The sequence below is a fragment of the Chaetodon trifascialis genome, chromosome 17, assembly GCF_039877785.1.
Source record: "Chaetodon trifascialis isolate fChaTrf1 chromosome 17, fChaTrf1.hap1, whole genome shotgun sequence".
Taxonomy (NCBI): Eukaryota; Metazoa; Chordata; class Actinopteri; order Chaetodontiformes; family Chaetodontidae; genus Chaetodon; species Chaetodon trifascialis.
Genome location: NC_092072.1, coordinates 24,593,694 through 24,620,974, shown reverse-complemented (window position 1 = coordinate 24,620,974; position 27,281 = coordinate 24,593,694). Strand labels below are relative to the sequence as shown.

Genomic DNA, 27,281 nt, shown 5'->3' with positions numbered 1-27,281 from the left:
AGGTGTTACAGTACATATGATTCTGAAAAAGTTGGGACACTGTGTAAAATGTTAACAAAAACAGAATGTAATTAGTTGCAAATGAACTGTGTTCACTGACAATGGTTTTACCAAGTGTCCTGGAACCCATGAAGTAATATCATGTATGTAATCATGTTTCACAAGGTGGTGAACCTCGCCCCATCCTTGCTTGTGAATGACTGAGCCTTTCGAAGATGCCTCTTTCATACTCAATCATGATGCTATCACCTGTTACCAATAAAACCTGTTTACCTGTGGAATGTTCCAAACAGGTATTTTTGGAGCATTCCACAACTTTCCCAGTCTTTTGTTGCTCCTGTACCAACTTGTTTGAAACACTGTAGTTTTGTACTGTATCACAAATGAGGACTTTAACATATCGTTACTATGTCTTTCCTTTGATGGGGGAGCAGCACTCTCCTCGGGCCAAAACAAAGACGGAGATAGTGCGAGTGAGGAAGGTTAGCATGTTTGATGAGTGTTAGCATGAGTTTGTTCCTCCTCACTAACCAATCTCATCCTTACATTAGTTAAACATTAATTTGCTTTTCTGTTGTCTGACAATGCTATTTTGTGTCAGAGTGCTTTAATCTCTTGATTGTTTTATCATTTTTTATCTTATTGTCTTTCTTTGAGGGCTTGTACATGTCCTCTCAGCTGCACAAGAACTTGTTGGAACAAGAAGCAATCAATCCAGCGTGCAAGCTATTATTTAGTGTGCAGCTGTTTGATAAAAAGGTTTTTTTCTTGTATAAAACTTAGTTCTTAGCTCTTCATCCAGAAATAAACATGCAGGCATAGTGGTTTATAAAAAAATGTTTGTTAGAGGACACCTTTGGTTGTTACACATACTCAAATGTACATTTCTATTTAGTAAAAGCATGATTGATTGATTGATTGATTCACTCCATCCAGCATTTCACATAGCTTTCACTAACCTCCTGACATCGCCCACAGAGCTGTTTGTCTGAGCGGCAGCCAGCAGCATGAGCGGAGGGAGGGGGCGGTTTGGAGCGTGTGATGCAATTGTAAGTGTGTGAGAGTAGTGATTGACAGATGTCAGACACTCCCTCAGACACTCTTCTGGCTCCGATCAATTGTTTTGTATCAGGCACAGTGGATTCTTGCAAATTGCAATAGGAGCACTACAGATGCAGCAGCCTCGAAATTCCCCTCCAAGCCAGAGGCCATCCAGCTCCAAGCCGGCTCCCAGCCGGCTACCAGTCCCCCCCTCCTCTTGGGGGTGTGCCCAGAATCCACTATAAACACGCCTCTTCATTCAATTGCAGGGTGTCACCAGGAGATGGCGTGTCCCTCACAGGAACACATCTCAAGGGCAAAGATTTTTACTCCACTACATTCATCTGCTTTATTAGGCTTATTTGTAGTTAGGCAGTCACAGTTACTCAACTATTTTACGTTGATTATTTAAATCAACTTAGAAAAATATTTCTCGCACAAAGTCTTAAAAAAGTCATAAATGTGTGTTTCCATCAGCCTGTTTTAATGCATATTTTCGATTTGCAAACAGGAAATTCCTAAGTTTTTCTCTTACAATATACTGTATGAATTTTTTTGTGATTGTTGCGATCAAAAAAAAACAAACTCGTGTAAAAAAGTTGTATATAATCACTTCCTATATGATAATAACCATACTTCACATTACAGAACCAGTCGAAAAGATTCAGTTCCCATCTTTAAAAAAAAAAACAAAAAAAAAACAGTTTTAACTTGAGAATGAGAAGCATTAGCTCAAAATTACAAAATCACATGGTGGATATTTGGTGCAGTTGGTAGAGCGTCTGCCCCATGTATGAAGTTCTCTGCAGCGGCTATGGGTTCGATTCCAGCTTTCAGCACTTTGTTGCATATTATCTTCTTCGGAAAAAAAAAGTTACAAAATCATTCCTGAGTCATAAAAGTGATGTAGCTTTACAAAACAGCCTGTGACTCCAAGAATAAACAGGCTCCATCTGTTTACATAGAGTTTGCTTTTGATAATTAGCAACAAAAATGATGACCTAATTTTATTTTACATGCGCTGGAACAGAGACAGAGCTGCAGGAGCAGAGCGCGTTATCTGGAGATTCCAGGGCTGCCTATGTTTTCCGCAACAGGCGCGCGGCTCTCGGCAAAAATAGACCAGGAAGCGGCTAGTAGACAGTCATATTAGTATTGGTTGAATATGCGCTAATTTTTGCGATCGCAAGATTTCCTGGTCGGACTGATAATATAGCTAGTCTGTGGGACAGTGGGGGCTGGGAGCCTGTTTGGCTGGCGACCATCCATTGAGTTAGAACAAAGGATACACTGTAATGCATGACTTTTCAGCCAACAACGCGGCCGGCTCGACACTACACATGCCTGACAGAGTGACAGACAGGAGAACATCATGACGCCCGTGGTGATGATGCGCGATGTGTCAGTGAAACTACAGGTTTACTCAGCTCTGAAACGTGCCGGGAGTTAATCGCTTCAAATGCACAAATGCAGTGAAGTTCACAAACCACCAACAGTTTATAGAATAGGATGGACTGTCTATCAGTGGCCATTAGAGCAGCTCTCTAATAATTAAAATAGATGTCACACTGTGCGGAAGAGCTTAATAAGTTAACAAGAGATTTGGCCACGACAGCTGAAACAATGAAACAATTGGATTTATACTTTATCCAAAATCGGGGTGAAATATTGCATGCCACGGATTAGATAGATACAGAAATCATCATCTGAGAAATACTCATGATACTGATTTCACTGTTTATTGGCCGTTTTCATGTGTGTGTGTTAACTGATTGGCCAATAAAAACAAGTAGATTGGCCCATCTACATCGGCCCATTGGCCCTTTATGCCCCACAACATTGTTTTTTTTCATTGGTCTGATTGGCCCATTAGGATTATTCATGATTGAATGTAGGTGTCCGGCGGGGGATGAGGCTCGCTGGCTGCGGAGGGAGAGTTGATGTTGTAGTAAGAACCTGTCTGCCTGGTCTAACATGATGAAATCATGTTGAACATTTCCGTTTCCCAAAAAAACATTTATTTGAGGTGCAGCGGCACAATATTAATATCAAACACGCGCACAACGCCTGACGTAAAAAATGCATTCTTGGTGTGCTTCTGAGTACTATGTTTACCCGTGACTTTTTTTTTAATAGTTACTGTTTATATTCATTGCGTGAACAGTCTGAAAAAAGAGACAGAGACACAGAGAGGAGGACACAGACAGTCACACAGACAGAGTGATGAAAAAGATCAGTGATAATTAACTACAGTATATTAAGCCTATGATGTTGAACTTCGCATTGCGCAGTGCGAGCCGTCTGCGGCGCTCCGCAGCCGCCTGTGAAGGCGAACAAAATCTGGAACCTTTCAGCTCAATGACGTGACTTGTTTTAACGAATTTCGTTAGATTAAAATATGTAGAACTGTAAAATATCACTTCCATGAGGCTGTTCAGTCAGACATTAACAGATCACAGGCTGAAATTGGCATTTCATCCTCCCGTCCCTCCCTCTTCAGCGCACTGTAAATGATTTCTGTCCAGTAATATACTGTACACACACATACAGGACTCTGCGTATTGCTGGTCACCGCATCAAATAGCAACCCGCAAATCTAAAATGCGCTACAAACAGGAAACCCACCAACTGAAAAGCAGTGTGGCTCCGTGAATCAGGCAGAGTATTAAACATTTAACTGTTTAGCAGTTCAGAATGCTAGAAAAATGCGACGCACAACTTCTGTTATTCATGATTAATTTTCTGGGCACAAATCACTCGGCACGCGGAGATGCGCTGGGAGCCTCTCCAAAGGTGGAGAGAGATGTGGAGGACAACGCAGGATGGGCAGATGAGCAGATCCAAGAAGTTTGTGAACGAGCACTAGAATAATGTGGATGATTAAGCATAATTATACTTAAAAAACTGCACAGGGTGCTCTACTAGACAAGCAGTTTTTCTTACAGCAGTGGAGGCTAGGTGCAGATCTAATGAACGACTCAGCAAAGCTGACACGGTAATAATTACTGCTCCTCCTGGTGGACTGATCGAGCGAGTGCAGGTAGTTTCCGCAAATGGAGCTTAGGGGCGTTACGAGTTGGCCCCGCACCGATGATGTCATCGCGGGGGATCTCATTACAGTCACGAACCCGCCTACTGCAGAGCAGGGACCTTTCACGGACCCGCCAGGGCCCCAGCATGAAATTAGGGGAATTTCGAGGCCGCTACATCTGTAGGTGGGACCAATGGGGCCATTTTTTTTTCACAGATTACAAGTTTCATGTACTGCTGTCTGGGCATACGGACAGTTTTAGCAAATATGACAAAAAAAATAACTTTTATATAAGTTACCTACTGCAGCTTTAAAGTGTGAAGTAGTTTGTGGCTTTGTGGGGAAATCAAAGAAAAAAATTGCAAAAAAAAAAAAAAAATCCAATAAAACTAGAAGACAAGGCAATAACTGATTTGCTTGTAAGTATGACACAAAGTAAACAAACTCAGTAGTAATATGCAAGAATTTTTAATTCTGGTAACAATATATCCATGGATGTTTTTTTTCTAACATAAACCCAAAAATAAATCAGGTTTTTGAAGTTGAAGTTTGAAGTTTTGAAGTGTTGGTTCGTATGTTGTAGTTTATGTACTGGAAATGTATTGTCCTTTATACAGTTAACTATTTACAGATTTTGTTGTTTGCACAGTTATTATTTACATATTAACATGTTTAAATCTTCTGATGTTTAACTCAGTCAGTGTGAGTCAGAACAAGGAAATGCTGTGAAGCTGATTGTGTAGAACAGTAAAGTGCTGCTTATCCATTTCCATCCTTCTGCTTCTTCTTGTTAAGAGAATCCTCCATCCACCACATGTTAAACACTCACATTGCATAAATATGATAAGGAACCCTTAAATTTTATTATTTGGCTTTATTTAGTTATTTTAATTAAAATATGTCTTGGGCAAGGCATTTTACAGTTGAAAAATAAATTAATTAGTGCTCTCTAGTAGACACGCTCATCAACATATACAACATAACAAGAATAAAATTATTTTCAAAATAACTGACAAAATATTAAGAGTTTGTGTTAATTTTGTGTCATAGTAAATAGATGACCTGATTTCACTGCACAGATTGTAGAAAATTGAATAAAACCACAGAGATAATGTGTAAGTCTGTAACTAGATGTGTTCCAGAGCAGTGTCTGTTCTCTATCGTATCAAGATCTCTCCACCTATTATATATTCATATGTATGGGGAATTGACCTACTGGATCGTGTAATGTGGGTACTCTAATCACACTGCTTATGGAGGATGGGCACGACAAGTGCATGGCATGTCTGGGTTTCCAGCATGACCAGTCCCTGGCTGCCCTTGTGGTCACCAAAGGGGTCAGCTTTAGGACCAACCAGCAAGAACTGTAGGACAGTTGATGGTGTTTTGCTTAGAACACACAGTGCAGTGGCAGTTCAGACAAAACTAGCCAACACTACAGCTATCCTTTCACTCTACCTGCAACATCTCTCTTGTGTGGCAGGGACCACAATAGAGGAAATGCAGCTCATCTCCTCTCTCCTTTCACTAGCTGTAAAGGAGCAGGCTGTAGCAGCAGGAAAGGTGATTGCTTCACTTTGGGTGGCAAGAAGGTAGCTGTACCTGTAGCTGGCACAGTCCCGCTTCCAGCCAGCTGACCGTAGCTCTCTCACAGGGCTGGCAATTGAACCTGCTGCCGTGTATGGGTCAGGGGCATCAACAATGCTTCAACAGGCCCAGTAAGTCAGGCGCTGTGCCAGTGAGCTCTCAAGCCGATTAGTCTGCTTGCAAAGGAGCCATTGCCCTCGGGCCCCTTTACATCAAGCATTGCCACCACAGCCTGGTTGGGGCCCAGGAGACCTTAGGCAGCAGCCGGTTTGCCGATGTAAACATGCATTCCAGCAACAGGGCAGCGAGCCCCTGCTTCCCAGGCCCCCATTCAAAGCCTGGGCAGCAGTAGGGGCCAACCCATGGGTCTTTTCCACCATGACCCAAGGGTACCGACTGCAATTTTTCCACAAACCTGCACTGTCAACATCCTGTCCTCAGCCCTCAGTACAAGACGAGCGGCACAGAAAGATACTGGAGGAAGAGGTAGTAACACTCCTCTCCCAAGGCACCATCAGGGAAGTGGAGAAGGCCAACCATCAGGCAGGCTTCTTCTCACACTATTTTCTGAGTCTTAAACTTAAGAGGCCTGAACCAGTATCTGCGACCCCTCCGGTGCAAAATGCTCACAGTCCCAAGAGTACGCCAGGCCATAATTCAAGGCAACTGGTTTGCCACAGTTGAGCTCGAAGATGGCAACTTTCAAATACCAATTTGGAGAGGGCATTGGCGCTTCCTTCGGTTCCAATCTGGGGGCAATACCTCCGAGTTCATTGTCATCCTTTTCAGAATCTCTCCGGCACCCCACACATTCATAAGGTACATGGATGCGGTTCTCGGACCCCTTTGTCGACAAGGCCTCAGGGTCCTCAATTATCTGGACGACTGGTTGGTATGTGTGCAGACACAACAGATGTGCCACGACCATGTTTCCAGGCTGCTGCACATCAAGAATTTGGGGCCACAGATAAACAAGAAGAAGAGCAAACTGGAACCATCACAGGTCACTCAGTTCCTGGGTATGACTCTGGACTCCAGTACAGCATCAATTTCCCTGACCACACAGCGGAAAGAGCTGCAGGCTGTGTCTAACTGGGCAGTGCCTGATGACAGCCACTGTCCAGTTAGTCCCACTCAGCCTTTTGCACATGCGACCAGTGCAGCAATGTCTGCTGAGCCTGGGTTTTAGCCCCCAGACTCCTCTGTCGACCAAACATTGCGTGACACGACGATTTGCCTCATAGGTAGGTTGGGGAGCTGTATATGCAGGCCTAGGTGTCCGAGCTGCCTGGACCGGCAGACAGTTGAACCTACATATCAATGCTCTCGAGCCCTGGGCAATTCACCTTGCACTTCTACAATTCCTCCCATGCCTGCAGGGTGGACTGGGCTCTCCCCACTTAGGGCAGCTGGCCCACGAATTATGGACATGGGTATATCCATGGTTCGTCTTTCTGAGAGCTACCTACCTGCCGGGCCTTCTGAACACCGCTTGAACTTGTTGTTCAGGGGAGGCCCTCAGCCTGGAGAGTGGAGGCTCCATCCAGAGGTTGTTGCGCAGATCAGGCACCGCTTTGGGATGGCAGTAGCCGATCTGTTTTCCTCCAAGGAGACGGCTCATAGTCAGATGTACTTCTCCCTGAGGAGGGACAACCCACCACTGGGGATGGATGCTCTGGCTCACCAGTGGCCTCAAGGCCTGCTGTATGCCTTTCCCTGGCTCGAATGTGATTGTGACCCTGGTGGCCCCAAATTGGCCCCACATGTCATGGTTCTCAGAGATCGCATCACTCCTGAACAGAACTTTTTTGGTGCCTGTTCAGAGAGACCTATTGTTGCAGGCACGAGGTGCCTTGTTTCACCCCTTTCAGGGAATGCTGGAGTTACCCTGCGGCCTAATCCTGCCTTCCTTCTAAAAGTATTCTCCAACGCCAACCTGAACCAAACCATCAAGCTCCACCCATCGCCTCCCACTCAGGAGGATGATGGAACTGTGCATCAGGCCTCTGCCCTATGCCCTGTCAGAGCACTGTTGTCTTATTTGAAGCTCACAAACTCAGTGCGCAAGACAGACCAGCTGTTTGTATGTTTTAAGACATAGCACTTAGGCGAAGCACTGTCAAAGTCAAGACTGTTCAGATGGGTTGTAGAGGCCACCCAACAGGCCTACACAGAGACAGACCAGCCAACGCTACCAGGGCTCCGTGCTCACTCAACAAGGGGCATGGCAACCTCATGAGCGCTTTGGCGAGGTGCTTCCTTAAGGGAGATCTGTGAAGCAGCCACTTGGTCAATGCCCTTGATCTTCGCAAAATATTACTCTCTTAATATAGCAGCTAGGCCTTCTTTTGGAGAGCGGGTGCTAGCTGCACCCTGGCCCTGAAATGGAGCCTTACTTTTTTGTTACTCTTGCTCCCAACACTGAAGCCCAAGGGGCTTTCAGTTCATCCCTTGTTTCAACTCAACTAGCCTTGCATCTGACAGGCAGGTCTGAGTCTCCCTCAACCCCCTGCTACTCCCTTGCGGGGTTGGCAGGCCCGGGTTAGCGACTGGCAACTGAGCCGGAGGTTGTTTTACCTTGCCTTCTAAACACTGAGGCCCAAAGGGCTCTCAGTTAATCTTTTGTTCAACTCATGCAGACTTGCATCTGGCAGGCAGATCTGAGTTTCTTTCACCCCTCCTCTAAACTCTTGCATCTTGCGGGGTTGGTGGGCCCAGTTTGGCGACTTGCCACTGGGCTTAAGGCAGGAGGACTTGGACTGGCAGTGCCATCAGGCCTGGGGGTTTGTAAATAGTATAAATAGTTCATTTATCTATCTAACTAGCTGTCTATTTGCACTTGTGCTTGGTCCACACGGTCTCCTCACAAGGTGTCTTGCAGAGGTTCCCCATACATATGGAATATGTAATGAGTAGAGAGAAAGTCTTGATACAATAGAGAACATTCAGTTATGGGTGTAACCTTTGTTCTCTGAGTGAAGAGAATATCTCTCCACTCTGAGACATGTGTTTTTTGTTTTGTTTTTTTGCCAGACAGCTGAGCCAAAGAGCTCACAGACACAAACTCATGTTCATTGCACCAGAAAATATTAGAACTCAGCAGACTTCAAGACTCTCTGGACATGCTATGAAAGACAGTCAAACTGACTCATAGTAGCAATCTGTGCATTGAGTGACCATAAATGCTCTGTTGTCAAAGTATAACATACACACTTCTCTAAATATAACAAGAATTTACCGTACATAATTCTTATAATATCAGGTCTTTTTGTTATAAAATCACAACTTTTTTTTTTGTTTTGTTTTTCTGAAATTATTCTAACTTAATTCTCATAATCCAAGATTTTTGCAAATGTTTTACATTCACCAGGTGGCTAGAAACACATCTCCAAATGAATGCTGATGTTGCTCTGTAACTGCTGGATGTGTAAATAAGAGACTTGAGTTGAGCCAAATTTGCCATATCAACTTAAAAGATGATCATTCCCCAATGTTCTGTCCATAACTGGAATCTGCTGCCCCTAGGTGGGCACTGGTGACAATTTTAAATTATTATCAACCATATTGGTCAGGCTTTATACGAAACCCACTAAAAAGTGCACAGCCCACTACCAATCACATTACTTTGCTCACTAGTTGTAGATGAAGATGTATCTGAGGATGTGATGAATGAAGATGAACTAAGATTTAGTCAAGGGTAATCCGTGTGGTTTTTTTAGGTTGTAGTCTTACCATTTTGGCTGTCCATACACCCAATTTGAATTTGTTTGCTGCCAGCCAGCCAGAGTGAGGGATGCATTGAACGTCCTCCTCCTGCACATGGCATTGTACTGCAGCCGCCTTTGCATGCACAGCATGTGACTTCTACTCCAAGCTGTGAGTGAGTGGCGTCTCATACACACAATTGATGTGTGTGTAACTGAATTCTTCACACGTTCTCCACTGGGCTGGACTCAATGAGAACTGCAACACATGCTCTGTGTTTCTGCAACCCCATAGCACTTTTATTTTTTTTATTCATGTCATCACCTTGGTCAGTGCTGCTCATTGAATTCCATTGCAAATCAAATATTGAAATGTTTGAATGAATTCTGCATTATTTCCAACTCGGTCTTCCTTTTTCCTTATTTTCCACAGAAAAGAGCTAAGAAACTTGAGGGTGAAACTATTTATATCAGACATAGCAATTTAATGTTGGAGGTTTGTATCTTCAGTCTTCAGACATCTGTCTTGGCTGATTGCTGTCACGTTTCTCTGTCTGCATGGACATGTTGATTTTCTTTTTTGCTTTGACACCCCTGTTTCTCTTACTTTTTTTTTTTGCCTTGTTTTCAGCTTAACCCAAAAGGCTTGGCATGTACAATTTTCCTCTCTGACTCTCATGCAAGTAGCTTCACTTCACTTTGTCATTGTCTTTGTCATTTCACATTTTAATTTCTATGAAATATATGATTGGGAAAAGTCTTTAATTTAAACTACCACTGCAACTTGACCTTTGTTGCTGAAACAAACAACACACAAATTAAATTATGTGAGACACAATATATCATTTTATTGACTCAACTTGCACTTGTTGAAGTCAAAGAGGTATGTCTGTTAAAGACGTGGATCTTCAAGAAAAACAGATATGAGAAAAAAAAATACTTTTTTTGTTTTTTTCCCAGTCATATACAGTATGTCTCAGTGATGTCACTCACAGATTCTGGACACAGCTGTGTTTCTGATGGTTACTGAAGACTTCCAGTCTCTTTTCATTTTATTAATGAACTACTGTACATGCTATGGCCCTAACTCCCTGGCAATACACTGTACAGTCTGTGAACTTCTGTTGCACTTGATTACTGTGATCAGAGGGGTGACATGTTACATTACTGCAACGTGGAAACACTAATGTTGGTGAATTCCCATTAATTAATATATAATATATTCCATAATATTAATATTCCACTAATTTAACATTCCATTAACATCTAAGTAATGTTAACATGTTATCACATTAACATTTCGTTAATATATTTTAAATTGTCATCAAATCAAAAAACTACATGTAGTATAAAAACTGACAGATAATTAGTAATCTCTGCAGATGTACTAGTTTTTTGGCCTCTTCAAGCTCAGAGTTTTGTTTTGTACAGCCTTACCAAACCTGGGTTCTAGGTACAACCTCAATCTGCTACTAGTGTGACATGTCACACCTGTCTTCATGTGACATCACTTGTGTTTGCATCTCTGATTCAGCCTGCCACCTATTCAGCATGCCGTCATTTAAATATGCAGTAAATCTATCGACTTCTTGGTGGCCACTATCATACTGTCATTTCACATGGCTGTACATGATTAAAGAAGCAGTCGGACATTTTGAGAAATGGTTTGTTAACCATCAAACCCTGAAGAGCAGAAAAGTTTTGTCTCTACACTAGCTCTATACTAGTCGTGCTTCCAAGCTTAAAGACTGCAAGTGGAGCATTTAATATTTGTTCAGCTATTTGATCTTGAAGGAACGTCCTGAACAAGGCAGTTGTCTTAACAGTATATATACTGTTAATTCATGACCCTGGAAAAAAACAGTTTGTAGAAAATTTGTACAGTGTTTTTCTACATTAATAGTCTAAGGTCTAAGCCACTAAATTTCTTTCACTCTTTCGTAATTTTTTTTTTTTTGGGGGGGGGGGGGGGGGGGGGGGCTTGCAGTATTCAGTGTATGGAGTACCTCTCCTTTTCTTTTGTATGCTGCCTTTGTCCTACAGTTGTACCCAACTGAGATTGGATGTGCACATCATTCATTTTGCTTAGCTTCTATCAGACCTGCTCTCCATATGCAGTTTTGCCACAAACATAACACCTCCTATGTTATTTGTCGTTATATATATTCTCTTGCTGGCACTGATGAAAGCCGTGGTCTGCAAACCATTAATCATGAGTCATACTCTGCACATCTGCTGCTTTATTTTTGTTATTGTGACCCACATGAGGGAGTCTAGAAATGGCTGTAAACTTTATGTCTTAGTGACTGCTGCTGGGCTGAAATATGGATCACGAATCACTGGAGAGATGACTCTTGACTCTGAATGCAGTCTGCATATCTTCTCCCATAAGCTCAACATGTTACTGGGAAAAGGCAGGCTCAATCCAAGTATCTTTTTTTTTTTGAAAAAGCCAAACTGAATCAAGGAATAATTTATAGCTTTTTTTTTCCCAATCTGAGTGATTCATTATTTTTGTCTATTTGTCTCCTCTCTCCACTCATCTAAACATTTATTTTACATACATTGTATGTTCTTTTCACTTCAGTCACTGTTCATTGTTTCCCTTGCATCTATCTATTCTGACATTTACGTTCTTATTGAAGGATGTGGATAAGACCCAAACTGAGATCATGCGTCACCACACTAGCATCAGTGAGCTGAAGAGGAGTTTCATGGAGTCTGTACCGGAGCCTCGGCCCAGTGAGTGGGACAAGCGTCTTTCCACCAACTCACCATTCCGCACAGCAAGCATAAACGGCCAGCTGCAGCCAGCGGTGAGTCCAGCAATCTGGGCCGAGACACACTGTAGACACAATGTAGATTATTCTCAAGGAGACATAATTTCATCCACAGTGTCAGATCATCCATACAGATTTTCTCAGTATAAAGCTTGCAAGTTGATACAATTTGTGGTTGTTGTTTTTTTTGTTTAGTTTTTTTTTTTTTCATGTGATGTCACTGTTGTAGCAGCTTCCCCTGCTTGGGCTAAGCTAAAGACATCCCAGTTTAATCTCTGTACTGGCCCACAAAGCGATGGCATTCTTCCATTTCACTCTTGGGAATGTGTCAAATAAGACAATCTTTCTAAAACATATCTTTACTGCATAACTGTCTGAGTTGTACCTTGAGTAACAGATAGCTCAGTAAACCTGAACAAATGTTTAACTTTGTTTGCTAGCTAACTAATTGGCAGGCTATTCACTCCTATTGGTAGCTTCAGCTGTATTTTCAGGATAAAAAAACACTTGGAGTAGGGCAGTGATTAATTTAGATCAAGCCCATAGTATGAGCCAGTGCCAATTTTTGAAAAAATATATACGTTTGACACCCATTATTAGTCTGTGCTTTTAGTTTATAATTATAATTCTTGACTTTTATGTCTATCCTCTGCTAAACTGTGAGGTCAGTTTAGAAGTCCTTTTGCATGGTTGCTCACTGTAATCTTCTTCACAGTAAAATTCAGTTACCTGTGCTCAGAGCCCCCCCCCCCCCCCCCCCCCCCCCCCCTTTTTTTTTAAATCCCGGTGGCCATAGCATCTGCTTGATAAGATAAATGCCTGGTGATTGATAATTTAAGAAATGAATCTAATGTATTTCCATTAGACCATAACATGTACATCTTGGAAATACTTTCTCAGTGATCTTTATCTTATTTTTAAAAGAAAAGGGAAGCCGAGCTCAGTGACTTATTAGATTACAATTATCTGATGTTTTTTTTCCAAAGCAACTTGCAGTGAGGTCATTTCGACTCAACAGGAACAAGAGCCTGATTTTGTGGTAGTTGCCAGAAAATATGAAGTGCAAATCTTAATATACAGGAGAAGCAGACACAGACTGTAGTCTGATTTACACTTCTGTGTTAAATCTATGGGCTTGGAATTGTGTAGCCACATACCCCATAACATAGCCTACACCATAGAGGACTGGTTATAATGGGACAGAGGGGCTGAGAGGCTTGGTCATTGTGTGAAAGAGAGGCTTAGAGGACTGATTATAATGGGACAGAGTGGCTGAGTGTACTGGCTTTATTATGAAGTGGTCAAACACAGAAGTTGAACCAAGAGCAGATTGTTGAGGGCTTTGCAGATGCACAAGGCTCACAGAATGACATTCAGACAGGTGAGTACAAATACAGAGACATCAACAACTACTGCTGTGTATCAACATAACATTGTGTCTACTTGGTATGTGGTGTGTAACAACTGTACAGCTATCTTTGCTTTAACCCCCCTGCTGTCTTTGTGGTCAGATTTGACGATTGACAATTTTTCTCTCTAAATTATGTAGTTAATTTCATGTTTGTCATAAGATTACTTGACTTTGTTCACACATGGCATCTGAACACACAAAATGAATTTTGAGATTTTTTTTTTGATTTTTATTTTATTTAACTTATGTTCCCGGTCAGAAATTACTTGTCATTAAAAATGAATTTGTAAGATTACAATTAGTGTATAAAATAGAGTTTCCCCACAAGTGACAAAAACACAAAGTGTGTGTGTGTGTGTGTGTGTGTGTGTGTGTGTGTGTGTGTTCTGGTATTTATCACATTCTAGGGACAAAAATCTGTTTAAACAGTCACATTGTGGGGACTCACCTGCCTTATGGGGACAAAATGCAGACTGACTGAGGATAGGGTTACGGGTTAGGTAAGGTTAGGTTAGGTATAGGGTTAGGAATAGGCAAATAGTGGTTATGGTTAGGGTTAGGGTAAGGCTCCAGGAAATGAATGTAAGTCTATGTAATGTCCCCACAAGTCATAAAAACACTACGTGTGTGTGTGTGTGTGTGTGTGTGTGTGTGTGTGTGTGTGTGTGTGTGTGTGTGTGTGTGTGTGTGTGTGTGCGTGCGTGTGTGTGCGTGTGTGTGTAAATTTCTGTGGCAGCACAATGGCTGAGGCTTCAGATTATTTCTTTGACAATGACACTGATGAGGAGGGGAGAGGGGAGGAAAATGACATTGAAGATGCTTCTGAAGAGGAGGTGACAGAAGATGAGGATGACATAGAATATGATCCAGACAAAGAGACCACTGATAGGGAACAATCCAGTGATGAAGAGGATGCTCCTTCTGTGGTTGCATTCCAGAAAGGGACTTTGTCCTGGTGTTCATCCCCACCTGAGAGGAGAGGTCAGCTGTCAGCAGAAAATGTCATCAAGAAGACTCCAGGGTCAAGGTATGTCATATCCTGGGTGGATGACATAAAGTCCTGCTTCAGACTGTTCCAGACAGAGGAACTCCAAACAATAGTCATGAACAAGACCAACTTGGAGGAGAGATGGGTGTGCAAAGACGCCTGGGAGGAGGTAGACCAAATGGAAATTTAAGCCTACGTAGGTATCTTGATTCTGTCCAGTGTCTACGGAACCAAGAATGAATCCACTGTCAGCCAATGGCATAAAGAATCTGTAAGTAGGAGTCTGCAATCTTTTGAGCCACAATGCCCCTGAAGACTTTTCACTGTCCCGGGTGTTGCATTTCAATGACCGGGACACAAGAGAGTGAGAAATGTTCAAGCATCAGAAGCAAGCGCCACCGGGAAGAGGAAGAGGTGCAAAATGTGTGCACCAAGAGATGTCAAAACCAGCCTTGTGTGCCACAAATGTGGTGCATTTATTTGCAAGGCAAACGCCAAAATGACAGATTGTAAAGATTTTTTGTAATTATCTTGTTTTTGCTTTTCATTTTTTCAAAAGGACCCAGAGAAACAGAGAATATTTGTTTTTTGTTCAGGCTTGATTTCGTTCATATGCTTTTGTTCTTTACTACATAAATCATACGAGTTAGTTTTGATTGGGAACATGGTATTTTATGTTACTATTGTCACAGTCTGCTCTCCCCCTCTCCTGCTCTGCTGCTCAGCCACACCCCTCATCAGCTTTACTGCTTCCACCTGCTGCTGTCACCTGCTCATCATCTCCAATCAAGCCAGTTTATATGCAGCTTCACTCCACTCACTCTTTGCCAGATTGTCTTCGTTGTCATGCCTGACTCTCCAGCACTTGTTCCCAGACTGCTTACCTGGTATCAACCTGACTCGCCTCCGACCTTTGCTTCACGTCTCAGCCCTGGTAAATACACCAGCCTTCTGTCCCTGACTACGAGTATTGCCTACCTGCTTTCTGTTCCTCGTGTGCCTGTGGCTGGTTGGCACTCAGCCTGTTCCTGCTCAGCCTGTACACCCACTGCGTCAGCTTCACCTCACCAGTCCCTCTCCTCTGGTGCCATCTCATCTGAACCACCTTCCAGGAAAATATCCTACTGCAGTGAGTTTGTGCTATTTTGCCCTGAGCCTTTTGAGAACTGTGAACAATTACCTGCTCACGAGTCCCTCTGCATTCCCTGCCTGCCCTGTTGATCTAGTGGTAACTTGACTGCCCGCTACATGGAAGACCTGGGTTTGAATCCTGCCATACCTGCCTGCTCTATGCTCTTATGCATCTTGTGGTTAACTGTGTCCTGCATTTACCTGCTTAATAAAGACTGTTAATACTACTACCTGGTTCATTTGTGCTGCAATTGGGTTCACTCTACACCCGTTACAACTATCTAATCATTTTCAATGATTTCAAAACAAAAGTCCTTGTTAGACATTGAAACTGGGTAATCTGTGAAAAATAGCACAATATGTCTAATCTAATATATATATATATATATATACAGTATAATACTCATTTACCACAAATTGGCGTGGGTGGGTGGGCGTGGTGGGTCAATGTCAGGCCATAAATAGCAATTTATGGCCGATATGGCCGATTTTGAACTTCGATGAAACACAAAATTAGGTGATAATAAATAAATATATATATATATATATATATATACATATGGCTAGAAGGGAATGGTCCAGGAAGACAAAAATAGTTAACAGAAAACAAAGACAACAGGAGGGTTATTACATGTGTTTGTGTCTGCAGCCACTGTGGAGTTTATATTCTTTACACATCTCTGTGTTGTCTGCTTTAGTGGTGTTTTCTATTAAGGGGCACTTATTTCATTTATGTAACCTAAAATTGCTTGCTGCAACTGCCCTTGGTATTCATAGCTCTTTTTATTTATTGTTGCACATTTATGTTTAATTTTGTCCTCTTTTCTAGTAAACGCTAGTGTAACTATACAGACAAAGGCACTTGTATATTTATAATTAATAATCAGTTGTATACACGGGATGCAACATTTATATATAATTGGAAGTTATTGTTGGTTTGGCCATTGTGGCACAGTAGTGTGATGTGATGTTGTTCCAATAGTGTTATTGGGTTGACATTGAATTTCAATTTCAAAAATGTAACACAGTAACATTTACATTTTAACTGATGTATATTTTTACGGGCCACGACATTAACTTGAGTAAAATATTCTAGTAGCCGACTTTTCCTCGTCTCTGTCTAAAAGTAATTTGAAAAGGATAGCGAAGACATCAAATGAAAATCACTGCATTGCCTAAAGACTAGCCCCCTTAAAAAAACATTGACAGGGGAGTAATTCTTTGAGGACTGTGGCTGGATGGGGGACAGAATTTTTTCTTTACTCTCTCATGGGAGTGGATCAACTGTATCAAAGGCAGCACTGAGATCTAATAATACTAAGACTGAGGTTTTGGAAGCATCATTGAGTACAGTCTCAGTGCTGTGGTGTGGACAAAATCCAGACTGAAATGCATTGAAGAGATTGTTCTGCACCATGAAAGCATGCGTTTGTTGAAAAACAACCCTTTCAATAATTTTTCCTAGAAAGGGAAGATTTGATATTGGCCTGTAGTTACTTATTACTGAAGCATCCAGATTAGTCTTTTTTAGGAGAGGTTTTATTACTGCAGTTTTCAAGGCCTGGGGAAACTGACTGGACTGAAGAGAATTATTTATTATCTGCAACACATCTGGAGCTATGCAATTAAATTTTTTTTTAAAAGGTTTGTTGGCAGAGTATCAAGGCAGCATGTTGTGGATTTTAACTGTGATACAGTTTCTGTCAGCCTTGTATGATCTAGAAGGTTAAAATGTGCTAGATTAACTGGAGAACAAGAAGGCACAGATGGACTTATCATTTTGCCTGAGTTGGAGCTGCACACTGTTTGTCTTATCCTTGAAATTTTATCTGTAAAAAAGGCTGAAAAATCATTGCATGACTTGTTGGACAGCAGCTCAGGAGGGACTGATGCTGTGGGGTTTGTCAGTCTGCCCACAACAGAAAATAAAGTGCGGGCATTATTACAGTTTCTGTTGATAATCTCTGAGAAGAATGCTTGCCTTACCTTCTTTAATTCATGGTTATAGGTGTGGAGACTATTTTTGTAAATTTCATAATGAACCTGGAGTTTGGTTTTTCGCCACCTGCGTTCTGCCTGTCTGCAGACTCTTTTCTGGACTTTGACCAGTGTGGTGTTTCTCCAAGGTGCCTTTTTCCTTCCTGACAAAACTTTGGTCTTAATTGGAGCGATGGAGTCAATAATAGTCATAACTTTGGAACTGAAATCATTTACAAGGTCATCAGTTGACGCTGAAGGCAGTGTTGTTGATGGTGTAAAAGACTGAGTGAAGACTGCACAGGTGTTATCATTAATATAATGCTTTTTGATTACCTCTGTTCCACTTTTGTTACGAATAGCAGGTGTGGCCATTTTAAATGACACACAGTAATGATCAGAAAGAGCAACATCCGTCACCATAACCTCAGAGATATTAAGCCCTTTGGAGATAACCAAATCTAATATATGCCCTTTGTTATGTGTTGAATGTGTTACGTGCTGAGATAGGCCAAAATGATCCAGGATGTTTAGAAGTTCTTTAGCACATCCATCTTTGAGATTATCAACATGAATGTTGAAGTCACCCACTAACACAACACAGTCAAAATCAATACAAACAACAGACAGTAGATTGGCAAACTCATCAGAAAACTTTGCATTGTATTTTGGGGGCTTGTAGATGGTTATGAAGACTGATCGACAGGGAGACTTTGATTGAGTGGCAACATATTCAAAAGATTCAAAATGACCATAAGAGACTCTCTTGCATTGAATGCTATCATTAAACAAAATGGCGACTCCACCTCCTCTCTTATGCATTCTTACTTCACTTATGAAACTGAAATTCGGAGGGGCTGACTCATTGAGAACTGCTGTGGTGTTATCTTGTCCTAACCAAGTTTCAGTTAAAAACATAAAATCAAGCTTATGCTTGATGATAAAGTCATTGATTAAGAATGATTCGCCTGCCAAAGACCTAACATTTAAAAGAGCTAAGTTAAATGTGCTAAAAAGTCCAACATCCCCATGTTTTAGAACATACTGTGGCTGACATGGAATACATGTTAAATTCGATGATGTGATGTTTCTGGAGAGATGGACCGATCTTCTCCTCCTACCTAAGGAGACATGAATCAATGAAGCTTCCGGCACAATGGGCCCTGGCTTTTCCTTGGAAAAGTCAGGCATAACATTTGCCTTAAAAGCTGGACCCAGAACACATCAGTTACCAACACAAATAGGTGGCTGTGCTGGGCTCTTACTAGGGGACTGGAGTAGGTTCAGATCAAGCCGTGGAAGGGGTGGAGGTGGTGCCCGTCAGCGCTGTGGTGGTGGAGGGGGACAGGGTGGTTGTAGGGGGCAGGGTGGAATTTGGGGGGACAGGATCCCAGATGGGCGAGGAGTAAGCCTCATACCAGCACTGACAAGTTTGTTCATTTGGTCAGTAAACTCCAGTAGGGGGGAGGAGGGTGATGGGATACCCAGTGAAGATGATGAGTTGGATGGAGTTTGGGCAGTTGGAGATGGTGACCTCGGTGGAGTTTTAGTGGTTGGAGTCAATGAATCCTCACGAGCAGTGGCCTCTGGTGGAGGACATGAGACATCTGCTTTTTTGCTCCAGCATCCCTCATGGTTAGAGCACACAGACGGGGGGAGAGTTGGTTCTCCTTCATGTTTTGGTGTTTGCTGCTTTTGTTTGGATTCCTCTTGTCTCTTGTCCTTGGGAGTGGGAACAGTGTGACACAGGAAGAAAGATAGGTTGGAGGCAAAAAGTTTTACTCCTGACTTGTTAAGGGAAAGTCCGTCTCCTTTGAAAAAATGTCTGCGGCCCCAGAAAAAGTTGAAATTGTCAGTAAAATGCGTGGACATCACATGCAGTTGAAAGCCATCTGTTTACTGCCAACAATCTGCTGAATCTCTCTCCTCCTCCTCTGACTGGTGGTAAAGGCCCACTGAAGAAGACTTCAGCATTCAGAGAGCTCACTGCATTTAGCAGTTTACCTAAATCTCATTTGAGCTCTTCAGATTGTCGTTTCACAATATCATTTGCCCCTGTGTGCAGTACAAGGTATTTCAGAGTTGGAATTTCTGCAACAATACTGAGGATTTTGTCGGTCATGTTGGAGACTGTATCATCAGGAAAGCACAACACTTTTGTGTTTCTGCTGTACATTCTTCCCACATCTTTAATAGCAGAATCACCAACAATCAGAGTCTCAGGACCAGTCAGTAGCTTTCCTTGTAGCTTTCTAGCTTCTGACTTCCTGTCGGGCCTTACCCTTCTCAGTGAGTCCGAGAAGTTATCCAGGTTTTCAGTTGGAGATCCAGGGTCCTGCAGTAGTGGAGCAAACCGATTTTGTAACTGCACACTAGCTGGTTTGGGAGCTTTGTTGCTCATCTTCCCTTTAGCTTTTATCCACGGCTGTGTCTTACTTTGCACAGGTGTTGAGTAGGATGATAACGCAGGCCAGCCTGTCGCATCACAGATCTCTGGGCGCTGGGTTCTGCCTGTTGGACGTCTCCCCATATCAGCTGATTTACTCTTGGGCTTTGCCCCGAGAGCATTCCAGGGAGGTCTAATACTGGCAGATTTATCACCTGGTACACAGCCCTTTAGTTTTCGAGGGAGCTGTATCAGAGCTAATTAGCTGGATGTTAGCATTCTCCAGTCCGCTGTTTTGAGTCAGTGGCAAAGTGCTGTCATTTCCACAAGGTCCGTTTACTTCTGCGTTTATTTCCAGACGCTGGACTTTAGTTTCCAACACTGCAACCTGCGGCAGAAGTTTGTAGAGGTCATCTGTGGAGAAAAGAGGCACATCCATGGAGAAAAGAGGCATCTTGGTGCTAATTAGCTTTAGCTGCCAGCAGGCTTTTTCTGTTGGTAGGCCGAAGCAGGCTTTTTCTGTCAGTAGGCCAGTGCAGAGTGTATCCGTGAAATATCAGAGGTCGCAAAGGTCATCCACAACTTTTAAATGTTTTTTCATAAAATATGTCTTTAGATGTCCATTTCAACCAAAAACTTAAACTTTCAAGTTTAAGGAAAATTAAAATAAATGCAGAAAACAAGATGGGAAATCACGAGCCCAGCCAGAAACCAGCTACTGTACCAGAGGAGGAGGAGGAGTACTCTAGATGCTGTACTTTAGTTTCCAACACTACAACCTGCTGCAGAAGTTTGTAGAGGTCATCTGTGGAGAAAGGAGGCATCTTGGTGCTAATTAGCTTTAGCTGCCAGCAGGCTTTTTCTGTTGGTAACCCAAAGCAGGCCTTTTCTGTCTATCAGAGGTCGCAAGGGTCATCCACAACTTTTAAATGTTTGTCCATAAAATATGTCTTTAGATGTCCAATTCAGCCAAAAATTTAAACTTTCAAGTTTAAGGAAAATTAAAATAAATACAGAAAACAAGATGGGAAATCATGAGCCCAGCCAGAAACCAGCTACCAGAGGAGGAGGAGGAGCCCACTATAAGCACACCTTGGCTGTATCATCAGAGAACTTCTGGATATGACAGCTGTCTGTGTTGTGTCTGAAGTCCAATGTGTAGAAGGTAAAGGGGAAAGGAGAGAGCACTGTGCCATGTGGAGCCCAGGTGCTGTAAACTGCCACATCAGACACACAGTTGCAAACCCTCACCTTCTGTGGTCTGTTGTTGAGGTAGTTGATGGTCCACACAGCCAGATCCCCTGAGCAGTGATAGCTGGATTGTTTTCAAAGCACTGGAGAAATTAAAAAAAGAAAAAAAAAGAACCTCACTGTGCTCCCAGTGTTCCCCAGGTTTGAAAAAGATATGTGAAGCAAGAAGGTGACTGTGTCTTCTGAATCTGCTGAAAAACAGATTTAGTTCATTTGTTCATTCCCGGTCTCCAGATTCTGGGCTCATCCCACTGTCACTGGTGTGGCCAGAGATGGCTTTCAGGCGCCCCCAGAACTATCTGGCATTGTTCCCCTGAGGGCGCTCCTTCTGCTTCTTTGCCTCTCCTTATTTCCCTTTTCAGCTCCCTCTGCACCCTCCTCAGCTCATTTTTGCACCCAGATCTAAAAACCCTCTTCTTCTCATTCAGTAAGTCTAGGGTTTGTTGTTTGGTATAAAGAACACTTTCCCGGTAGCACAGTGTATTCCACACAGAAATTAATGTATTCCTAATGGAGGTTGTTAAACTGTTGATGTGCAACCTGTGTGGACTGCGCAACACTTCCCAGTCAGTGGTATAAAAGCAGTTCCTCATTGCAATACTTTTAATAATAAAGCTTTATTTATATAGTGCCTTTCATACAGGGATTGCAGTTCAAAGTGCTTTACATAGCATCGAAGGACATCTGAAACTATCAATCTGATAGGCCTCGTTTCCCTGGATTACTGTTACGATCCCAGCTTCCTGTCTCTCCCTGTGTGTCTCCTCTCCCTTTTCCCTGTGTGTGTGTCTGTCTGTCTACCCCTGGATCCATGGCTGGTCAGCCCCTCACCTGCTGCCAGCTCCTCCCACTGCTACTCACCTGCAGTCACTCTCCCTGATCAGGGAGAGTATTTAAGGCATGGACCTGCTCCTCTCCTTTGCCGGATTATTCCTCATTCCCATGTCGAGTTCTGGTTGTTGGTCCTGCCTGTCTGCCGCTTCCACGCGTGCCTCGATCCATACCCGCTTCGTCGGTGCTCCCTTAGTTCATCCACTCCGTTTGAGTGCGTCTTTTGTTTGCTTCATCTCCCACTCCGTTTGAGTGCGCCTTTTGTTTGTTTATTATTCTGCTCGTTGAGTGCGTTTTCTGTTCTTTGTTTTGTTAATAAATTTATTACTTGGTTTCATACAATCCCTGCCTCTGGTTTCTGCATCTCTGGGTCCAATTACTCGGCGGCTGTACAGCCTTAACAATTACATTCAGAACAGTGTAGAGAAGAGTTAAAAAACAGTAAACACAAGCACAATATATGGATTAAAAACAAGTAAAAGAATGAATTTTGAAATAAACCAATCAATAAAAAAAACAAACAAACAAAACAGCAGTGGTAAAATCTGTGCAAGTAAAAGAACAAAAGTAATGAAGAATGGTGCAAGATACCATGTAAGTGCAATGCATTTAGAGGGTATTATTCCCTGATCTCAATGAATAAATAAAAAGATTTTTAAGCTGCCTTTTGAAAATATCTACCAAGTTTGCTTCCCTGATGTTTTTGGGCAGTGTGCTCCATAGTTTTGGGGCATAATTAACAAAGGCTGCATCGTCATTTTCTTCTGGCTGTTTCTGGGAGCCTCCAACAACCCATCAGTTGATGAACACAGCGTTCTTGTTGGGATGTAATTTTTTAAAGAATTGGTGATGTAGCTAGGTCCCTGTCCATTTAGGGCTTTGTATGTAAGAAGGAGGACCTTAAAGTCAATTCTATAGATTACAGGGAGCCAGTGCAGAGTAGCTAGGACTGAACTAATGTACTCTGTTCTTTTGGTGTTTGTTAACTGGGCTGCAGAGTTTTGGATAAGCTGAAGTCTGTCTGTGGTTTTCTTAGTTAGAACTGTAAAGAGTGCATTACAGTCTGCAGTCTAGCCGGCTAGATATGAAGGCATGAATTAATTTCTCAGCATCATTTTGATTTATGAATGGTCGTACCTTTGCTATATTTCTGAGATGAAAACATGATGATGATGAGAATGATGAGAATTAAAATTCAATTCTGAGTCTATGATAACCCCAAGACTTGTGACCTAAGACTTGATCCAAGGAGTCAATCCTCCCAGGTTTTCAATTAACTTTTTGTTTTTGGGGCCAATCACTTTAATTCCAATTTTATTCATATTAAATCCTATGGATTAAGAATGGGATGCCACTTAAGTTCAAATGTGAGTCAAGGCAAGTGAGCCGGCTTGTGTGGATTCGCCGCTAGCCTAGCCCGGATACCACCGCGCTTTTCCCGCTTTCCCTCGCACCGCCTGTGGTGCTTCCTCTGCAAGTGTGCTGCAGTAGTGGGGGTCGGTGTCGAAACGGGCCGCCGGTGTGTGCCAGGTTTAATTTGCAGATTGCCGTGTTGCCTATGTCAAAAAGAGTCCCACGGCTGTATGTGCGCCTTGGGACAGCGCAACGAAAACATAAAATCACTCGAACACACCGACGAAGACAAACATGTAGACACCACATTACTGATGTCGGCATAACCAGAAGCTGCATAAGTAGCCATGTGGTTCCCTTTTAACGTGCAGCTGATTGGCCGAAAAAGGCCAATCAGCTGCACATCCAGGAGATGTTTCTGAATCAGAACTAAGGGAGCACCGACGAAGCGGGTATGGATCGAGGCACGCGTGGAAGCGGCAGACAGGCAGGACCAACAACCAGAACTCGACATGGGAATGAGGAATAATCCGGCAAAGGAGAGGAGCAGGTCCATGCCTTAAATACTCTCCCTGATCAGGGAGAGTGACTGCAGGTGAGTAGCAGTGGGAGGAGCTGGCAGCAGGTGAGGGGCTGACCAGCCATGGATCCAGGGGTAGACAGACAGACACACAACACAGACAGCTGCCGATTGAATGGCCCTCTTCTTGGCCGCCCCTGTAACGCCCAGCCGTCCAAGGACTTTGCAGAGTGAGCGTCCTGCAAAGCCTCTGCAGCAAACTTCTACAGGCTCGTAGATTGTCCTCCAGCCCTGCACTCCTCCACCAGCTCCTGGTACTTCTCACGCTTCCTCTCGTTGGCTTCTTCAATCCGGTCTTCCCAGGGCACAGTTAATTCCAGCATGATCAGGTGTTTTGAAGCCTCAGATGTAATAATCATGTCTGGTCGGAGGGATGTTGGTGCAATGTGCTGTGGGAGCCTCAGCTGTTTTCCCAGGTCAACCTGCAGCTGCCAATCGGTGGCTGTGTGGAGGAGGCCTGTTGTTGCTTGTGGTTGTACCCGAGGTCTCTCTCTGGCCTTGATGAAGGGGGCTGTCTTAGGAGCATGATGGTGTCTGCTGGTACTGATGGCTGAGGCTATACTCTCAGCAACTGCTTTGAGCACCTGGTCATGGCGCCAACGGTAGCGACCATCAGCCAGGGCTTTGGAGCAGCTGCTGAGGAGATGTTCTAGAGAGCCTCTTCTGGAGCAAAGAGGGCAGGAAGGTGCCTCGCTCTTCCCCCAGGTGTGAAGGTTTGCTGGACTTGGGAGGGCATCATAGACTGCCTGTACCAGGAACCGGACGCGATGGAAGTCTGCCTGCATAATGTTTGACCAGGTGACTTTGCGCTGCAATGTGTTCTCCCACCTTGTCCATGCTCCCTGCTGCCGGAGTCCCACTGCCCTACTCACTCTCTCTTCCTCCAGGCCTGCTCGGACCTCCTCTTGGAGTAGCAGGTGTCTCTCCTTGCCCTGGGCCTTGCTGACCTGGGTCTTTGGGAAGTAGCCCAAGCCTGCTCTTCCAGTTGCCAAGACCCCCACCAGGGCCTTCTGCCTTAGGCCTGACTCTGCCACCTCCACTGCCTTCTCTGCCCTCCATTTCCTTCCTGTCCTCACTTCATTCCCAGCTGATGACACCTTGTAGTCCCTGGAGTCTCTGTACTGTAGGGCTTCTCTTGTGCGTGCCACCTTGAACTCCTCAGCGAGTCCGCTGAAGGGCAGCTGCAGGGTGTTACTCGTCCCATACAAGGCAGCGCTGGTGAGGCTATGTGGAAGGCCCAGCCACTTCCGAAGAAAGCCACTGATCTTCCTTTCGAGCGATTCCACTGTTGTTATGGGGACTGCGTAGACGAGGAGAGGCCACAGGACTCGGGGCAGGATGGAGTGCTGGTAGATCCAGGCTTTAAATCTACCAGGCAAGCCTGACTTGTCCACCTTGGTGAGCCAGGCTCCAAGCTCTTCACTTGACTTCTGGATGGCAGCAGTGTCTTTCAGGGTGAAGTCAAAGAGCTTTCCCAAGCTCTTGACTGGTTGTTCAGTAATAGATGGGATTGCTGTTCCTGACATGGAAAAACGAAATTTGTCAACCACCTTCCCCCTCTTCAACACCATGGACCTTGATTTGGAGGGCTTGAAATTCATCCTTGCCCATGTGATGAGTCTCTCCAGACCTTGCAAGATCTACCTGCTCCCTGGGACTGATGTTGTCGTGATGGTGAGGTCGTCCATATGTGCTCTTATAGGGGGCTGTCAGACACCTGACTTGGACAGGGGCCCTCTGCATTCCACCTCAGCAGCCTTGACCACCATGTTCATCGTGGGCAAATGGTGCCGGTAAAGTAAACACAAGATAGATTTTGTGTTTGAGTCTCTATGTCAGTTACTGAAAGTAGCCTAAACCAATGTTCTCATCAGTGGAGAGCAAATATGATACAATCTAACATACTTCAGATTCAGGTTTAAATTAACCAAATTAAGAAAAAAATCTTTCAAACCTAGACAGCTTCCGATAACCATCTATAACCATCAGGTCTCAAGTTTGACTTGAAAGACCAGTAACAATGAAGACATTTTCCAAGCATTTCTGTGTGGTGTGGAGGCTGTAGTGCTGCTGACTGGAAGAACGTGAGGAGAGTGGTGAGGACAGCAGAGAAAATCAATGGGACTTCTCTCCTCCTCCTCCTTCTCTCGCCCCTTGCACCTAAACGCTGCATGTCCCATGCCGTTAACATCATCAGGGACTCTTCACATCCCCACCATGGTCTGTTCTCTCTGCTGGCCTCTGGAAAGAGGCTCTGCAGCATTTGGTGCAGGACCACCAGGTTATGCAACAGCTTTTTCCCTCAGGCCATCAGACTGCTGAACTCTAAATGAGCATCTTTTGCACCACTGTTGTCACCTCAGGTCATTCTCTCAAATGCACTTTAAAATTACTTAATTATATGTTTGTGCTGCTTGTTTTTTCACTGTTTCTTCTCTTACCGCACATCCCTGTTGCTATTTTTTAACTCAACCTATATTCTACTGTTTATTGAACTTCAATGAACAGCAAAGGAGAAGTACTCACTAACACAGATTTAGACAGATTTGTGAACAATATTTGAGAGAAATGGATCTTTTGTGTATATAGAAAATATTTTAGATCTTTGAGTTCAGCTCATGAAAAATGGGAGCAAAAACAAAAGTGTTGCATTTAGATTTTTGTTTAGTGTATATAGGTTTGTCTCATGAATATGCTCTACAGCACCTGTTAACCTTCCTCTTGTGTTAGCTTTCTGTGACCATCTCTTGTGTTAACGGGTCGGTTTTGACCTGTGTCTTCAATCAGCTGTAAAATACACTAAAAACAATTATCTTTCATCCAATTTGTTTCTCATCTATTCAGTTCAATTCAATTTTATTTGTATGGCGCCAAATCACAACAGAAGTTGTCTCAGGACACTTTCCATATAGAGCTGGTGCAGACCAAGCTCTTTTATCTACAGAGAACCAACAACCAACAATCTCTTGGTTACCTTGTTAGGCTTCCTTATCCATGAGAATATTGGTTTTAAAATTTTTGGTGAGGGCCTCTGTGTCAGGCCCGAACTCAAAACAGGACTCAGGAGCAGAGAATGACAGTGAGCAGACTTTTATTGAGTCAAGACAACCTCAATGCAGAGCAAACAAAGGGGCTATGAAACCTGATCTATGAGAATACTCGACTACTCTAGTGAAAACAAAAAACACTCCAAAGGAGGAAAATATCTCAAACACGGATCTATAAAAATT

General features: G+C 43.3%; 1 protein-coding gene across 10 annotated transcripts in view; it reads left to right on the top strand.

Moving 5' to 3' along the window:
* epb41a (erythrocyte membrane protein band 4.1a) overlaps positions 1 to 27,281 on the top strand; it is a 129,669-nt gene that overhangs the window by 60,217 nt on the left and 42,171 nt on the right. For 5 of the 10 annotated variants that reach the window (XM_070985278.1, XM_070985283.1, XM_070985282.1 and 2 more), the window contains exons 14-16: positions 435 to 482; positions 9,797 to 9,859; positions 12,009 to 12,179. In XM_070985278.1, the coding sequence (XP_070841379.1) occupies positions 435 to 482; positions 9,797 to 9,859; positions 12,009 to 12,179 (282 nt within the window). Of the gene's footprint in view, positions 1 to 434; positions 483 to 9,796; positions 9,860 to 12,008; positions 12,382 to 27,281 lie in introns of those variants that run through there. The other 5 variants (XM_070985284.1, XM_070985281.1, XM_070985285.1 and 2 more) reach the window with 4 other exon arrangements.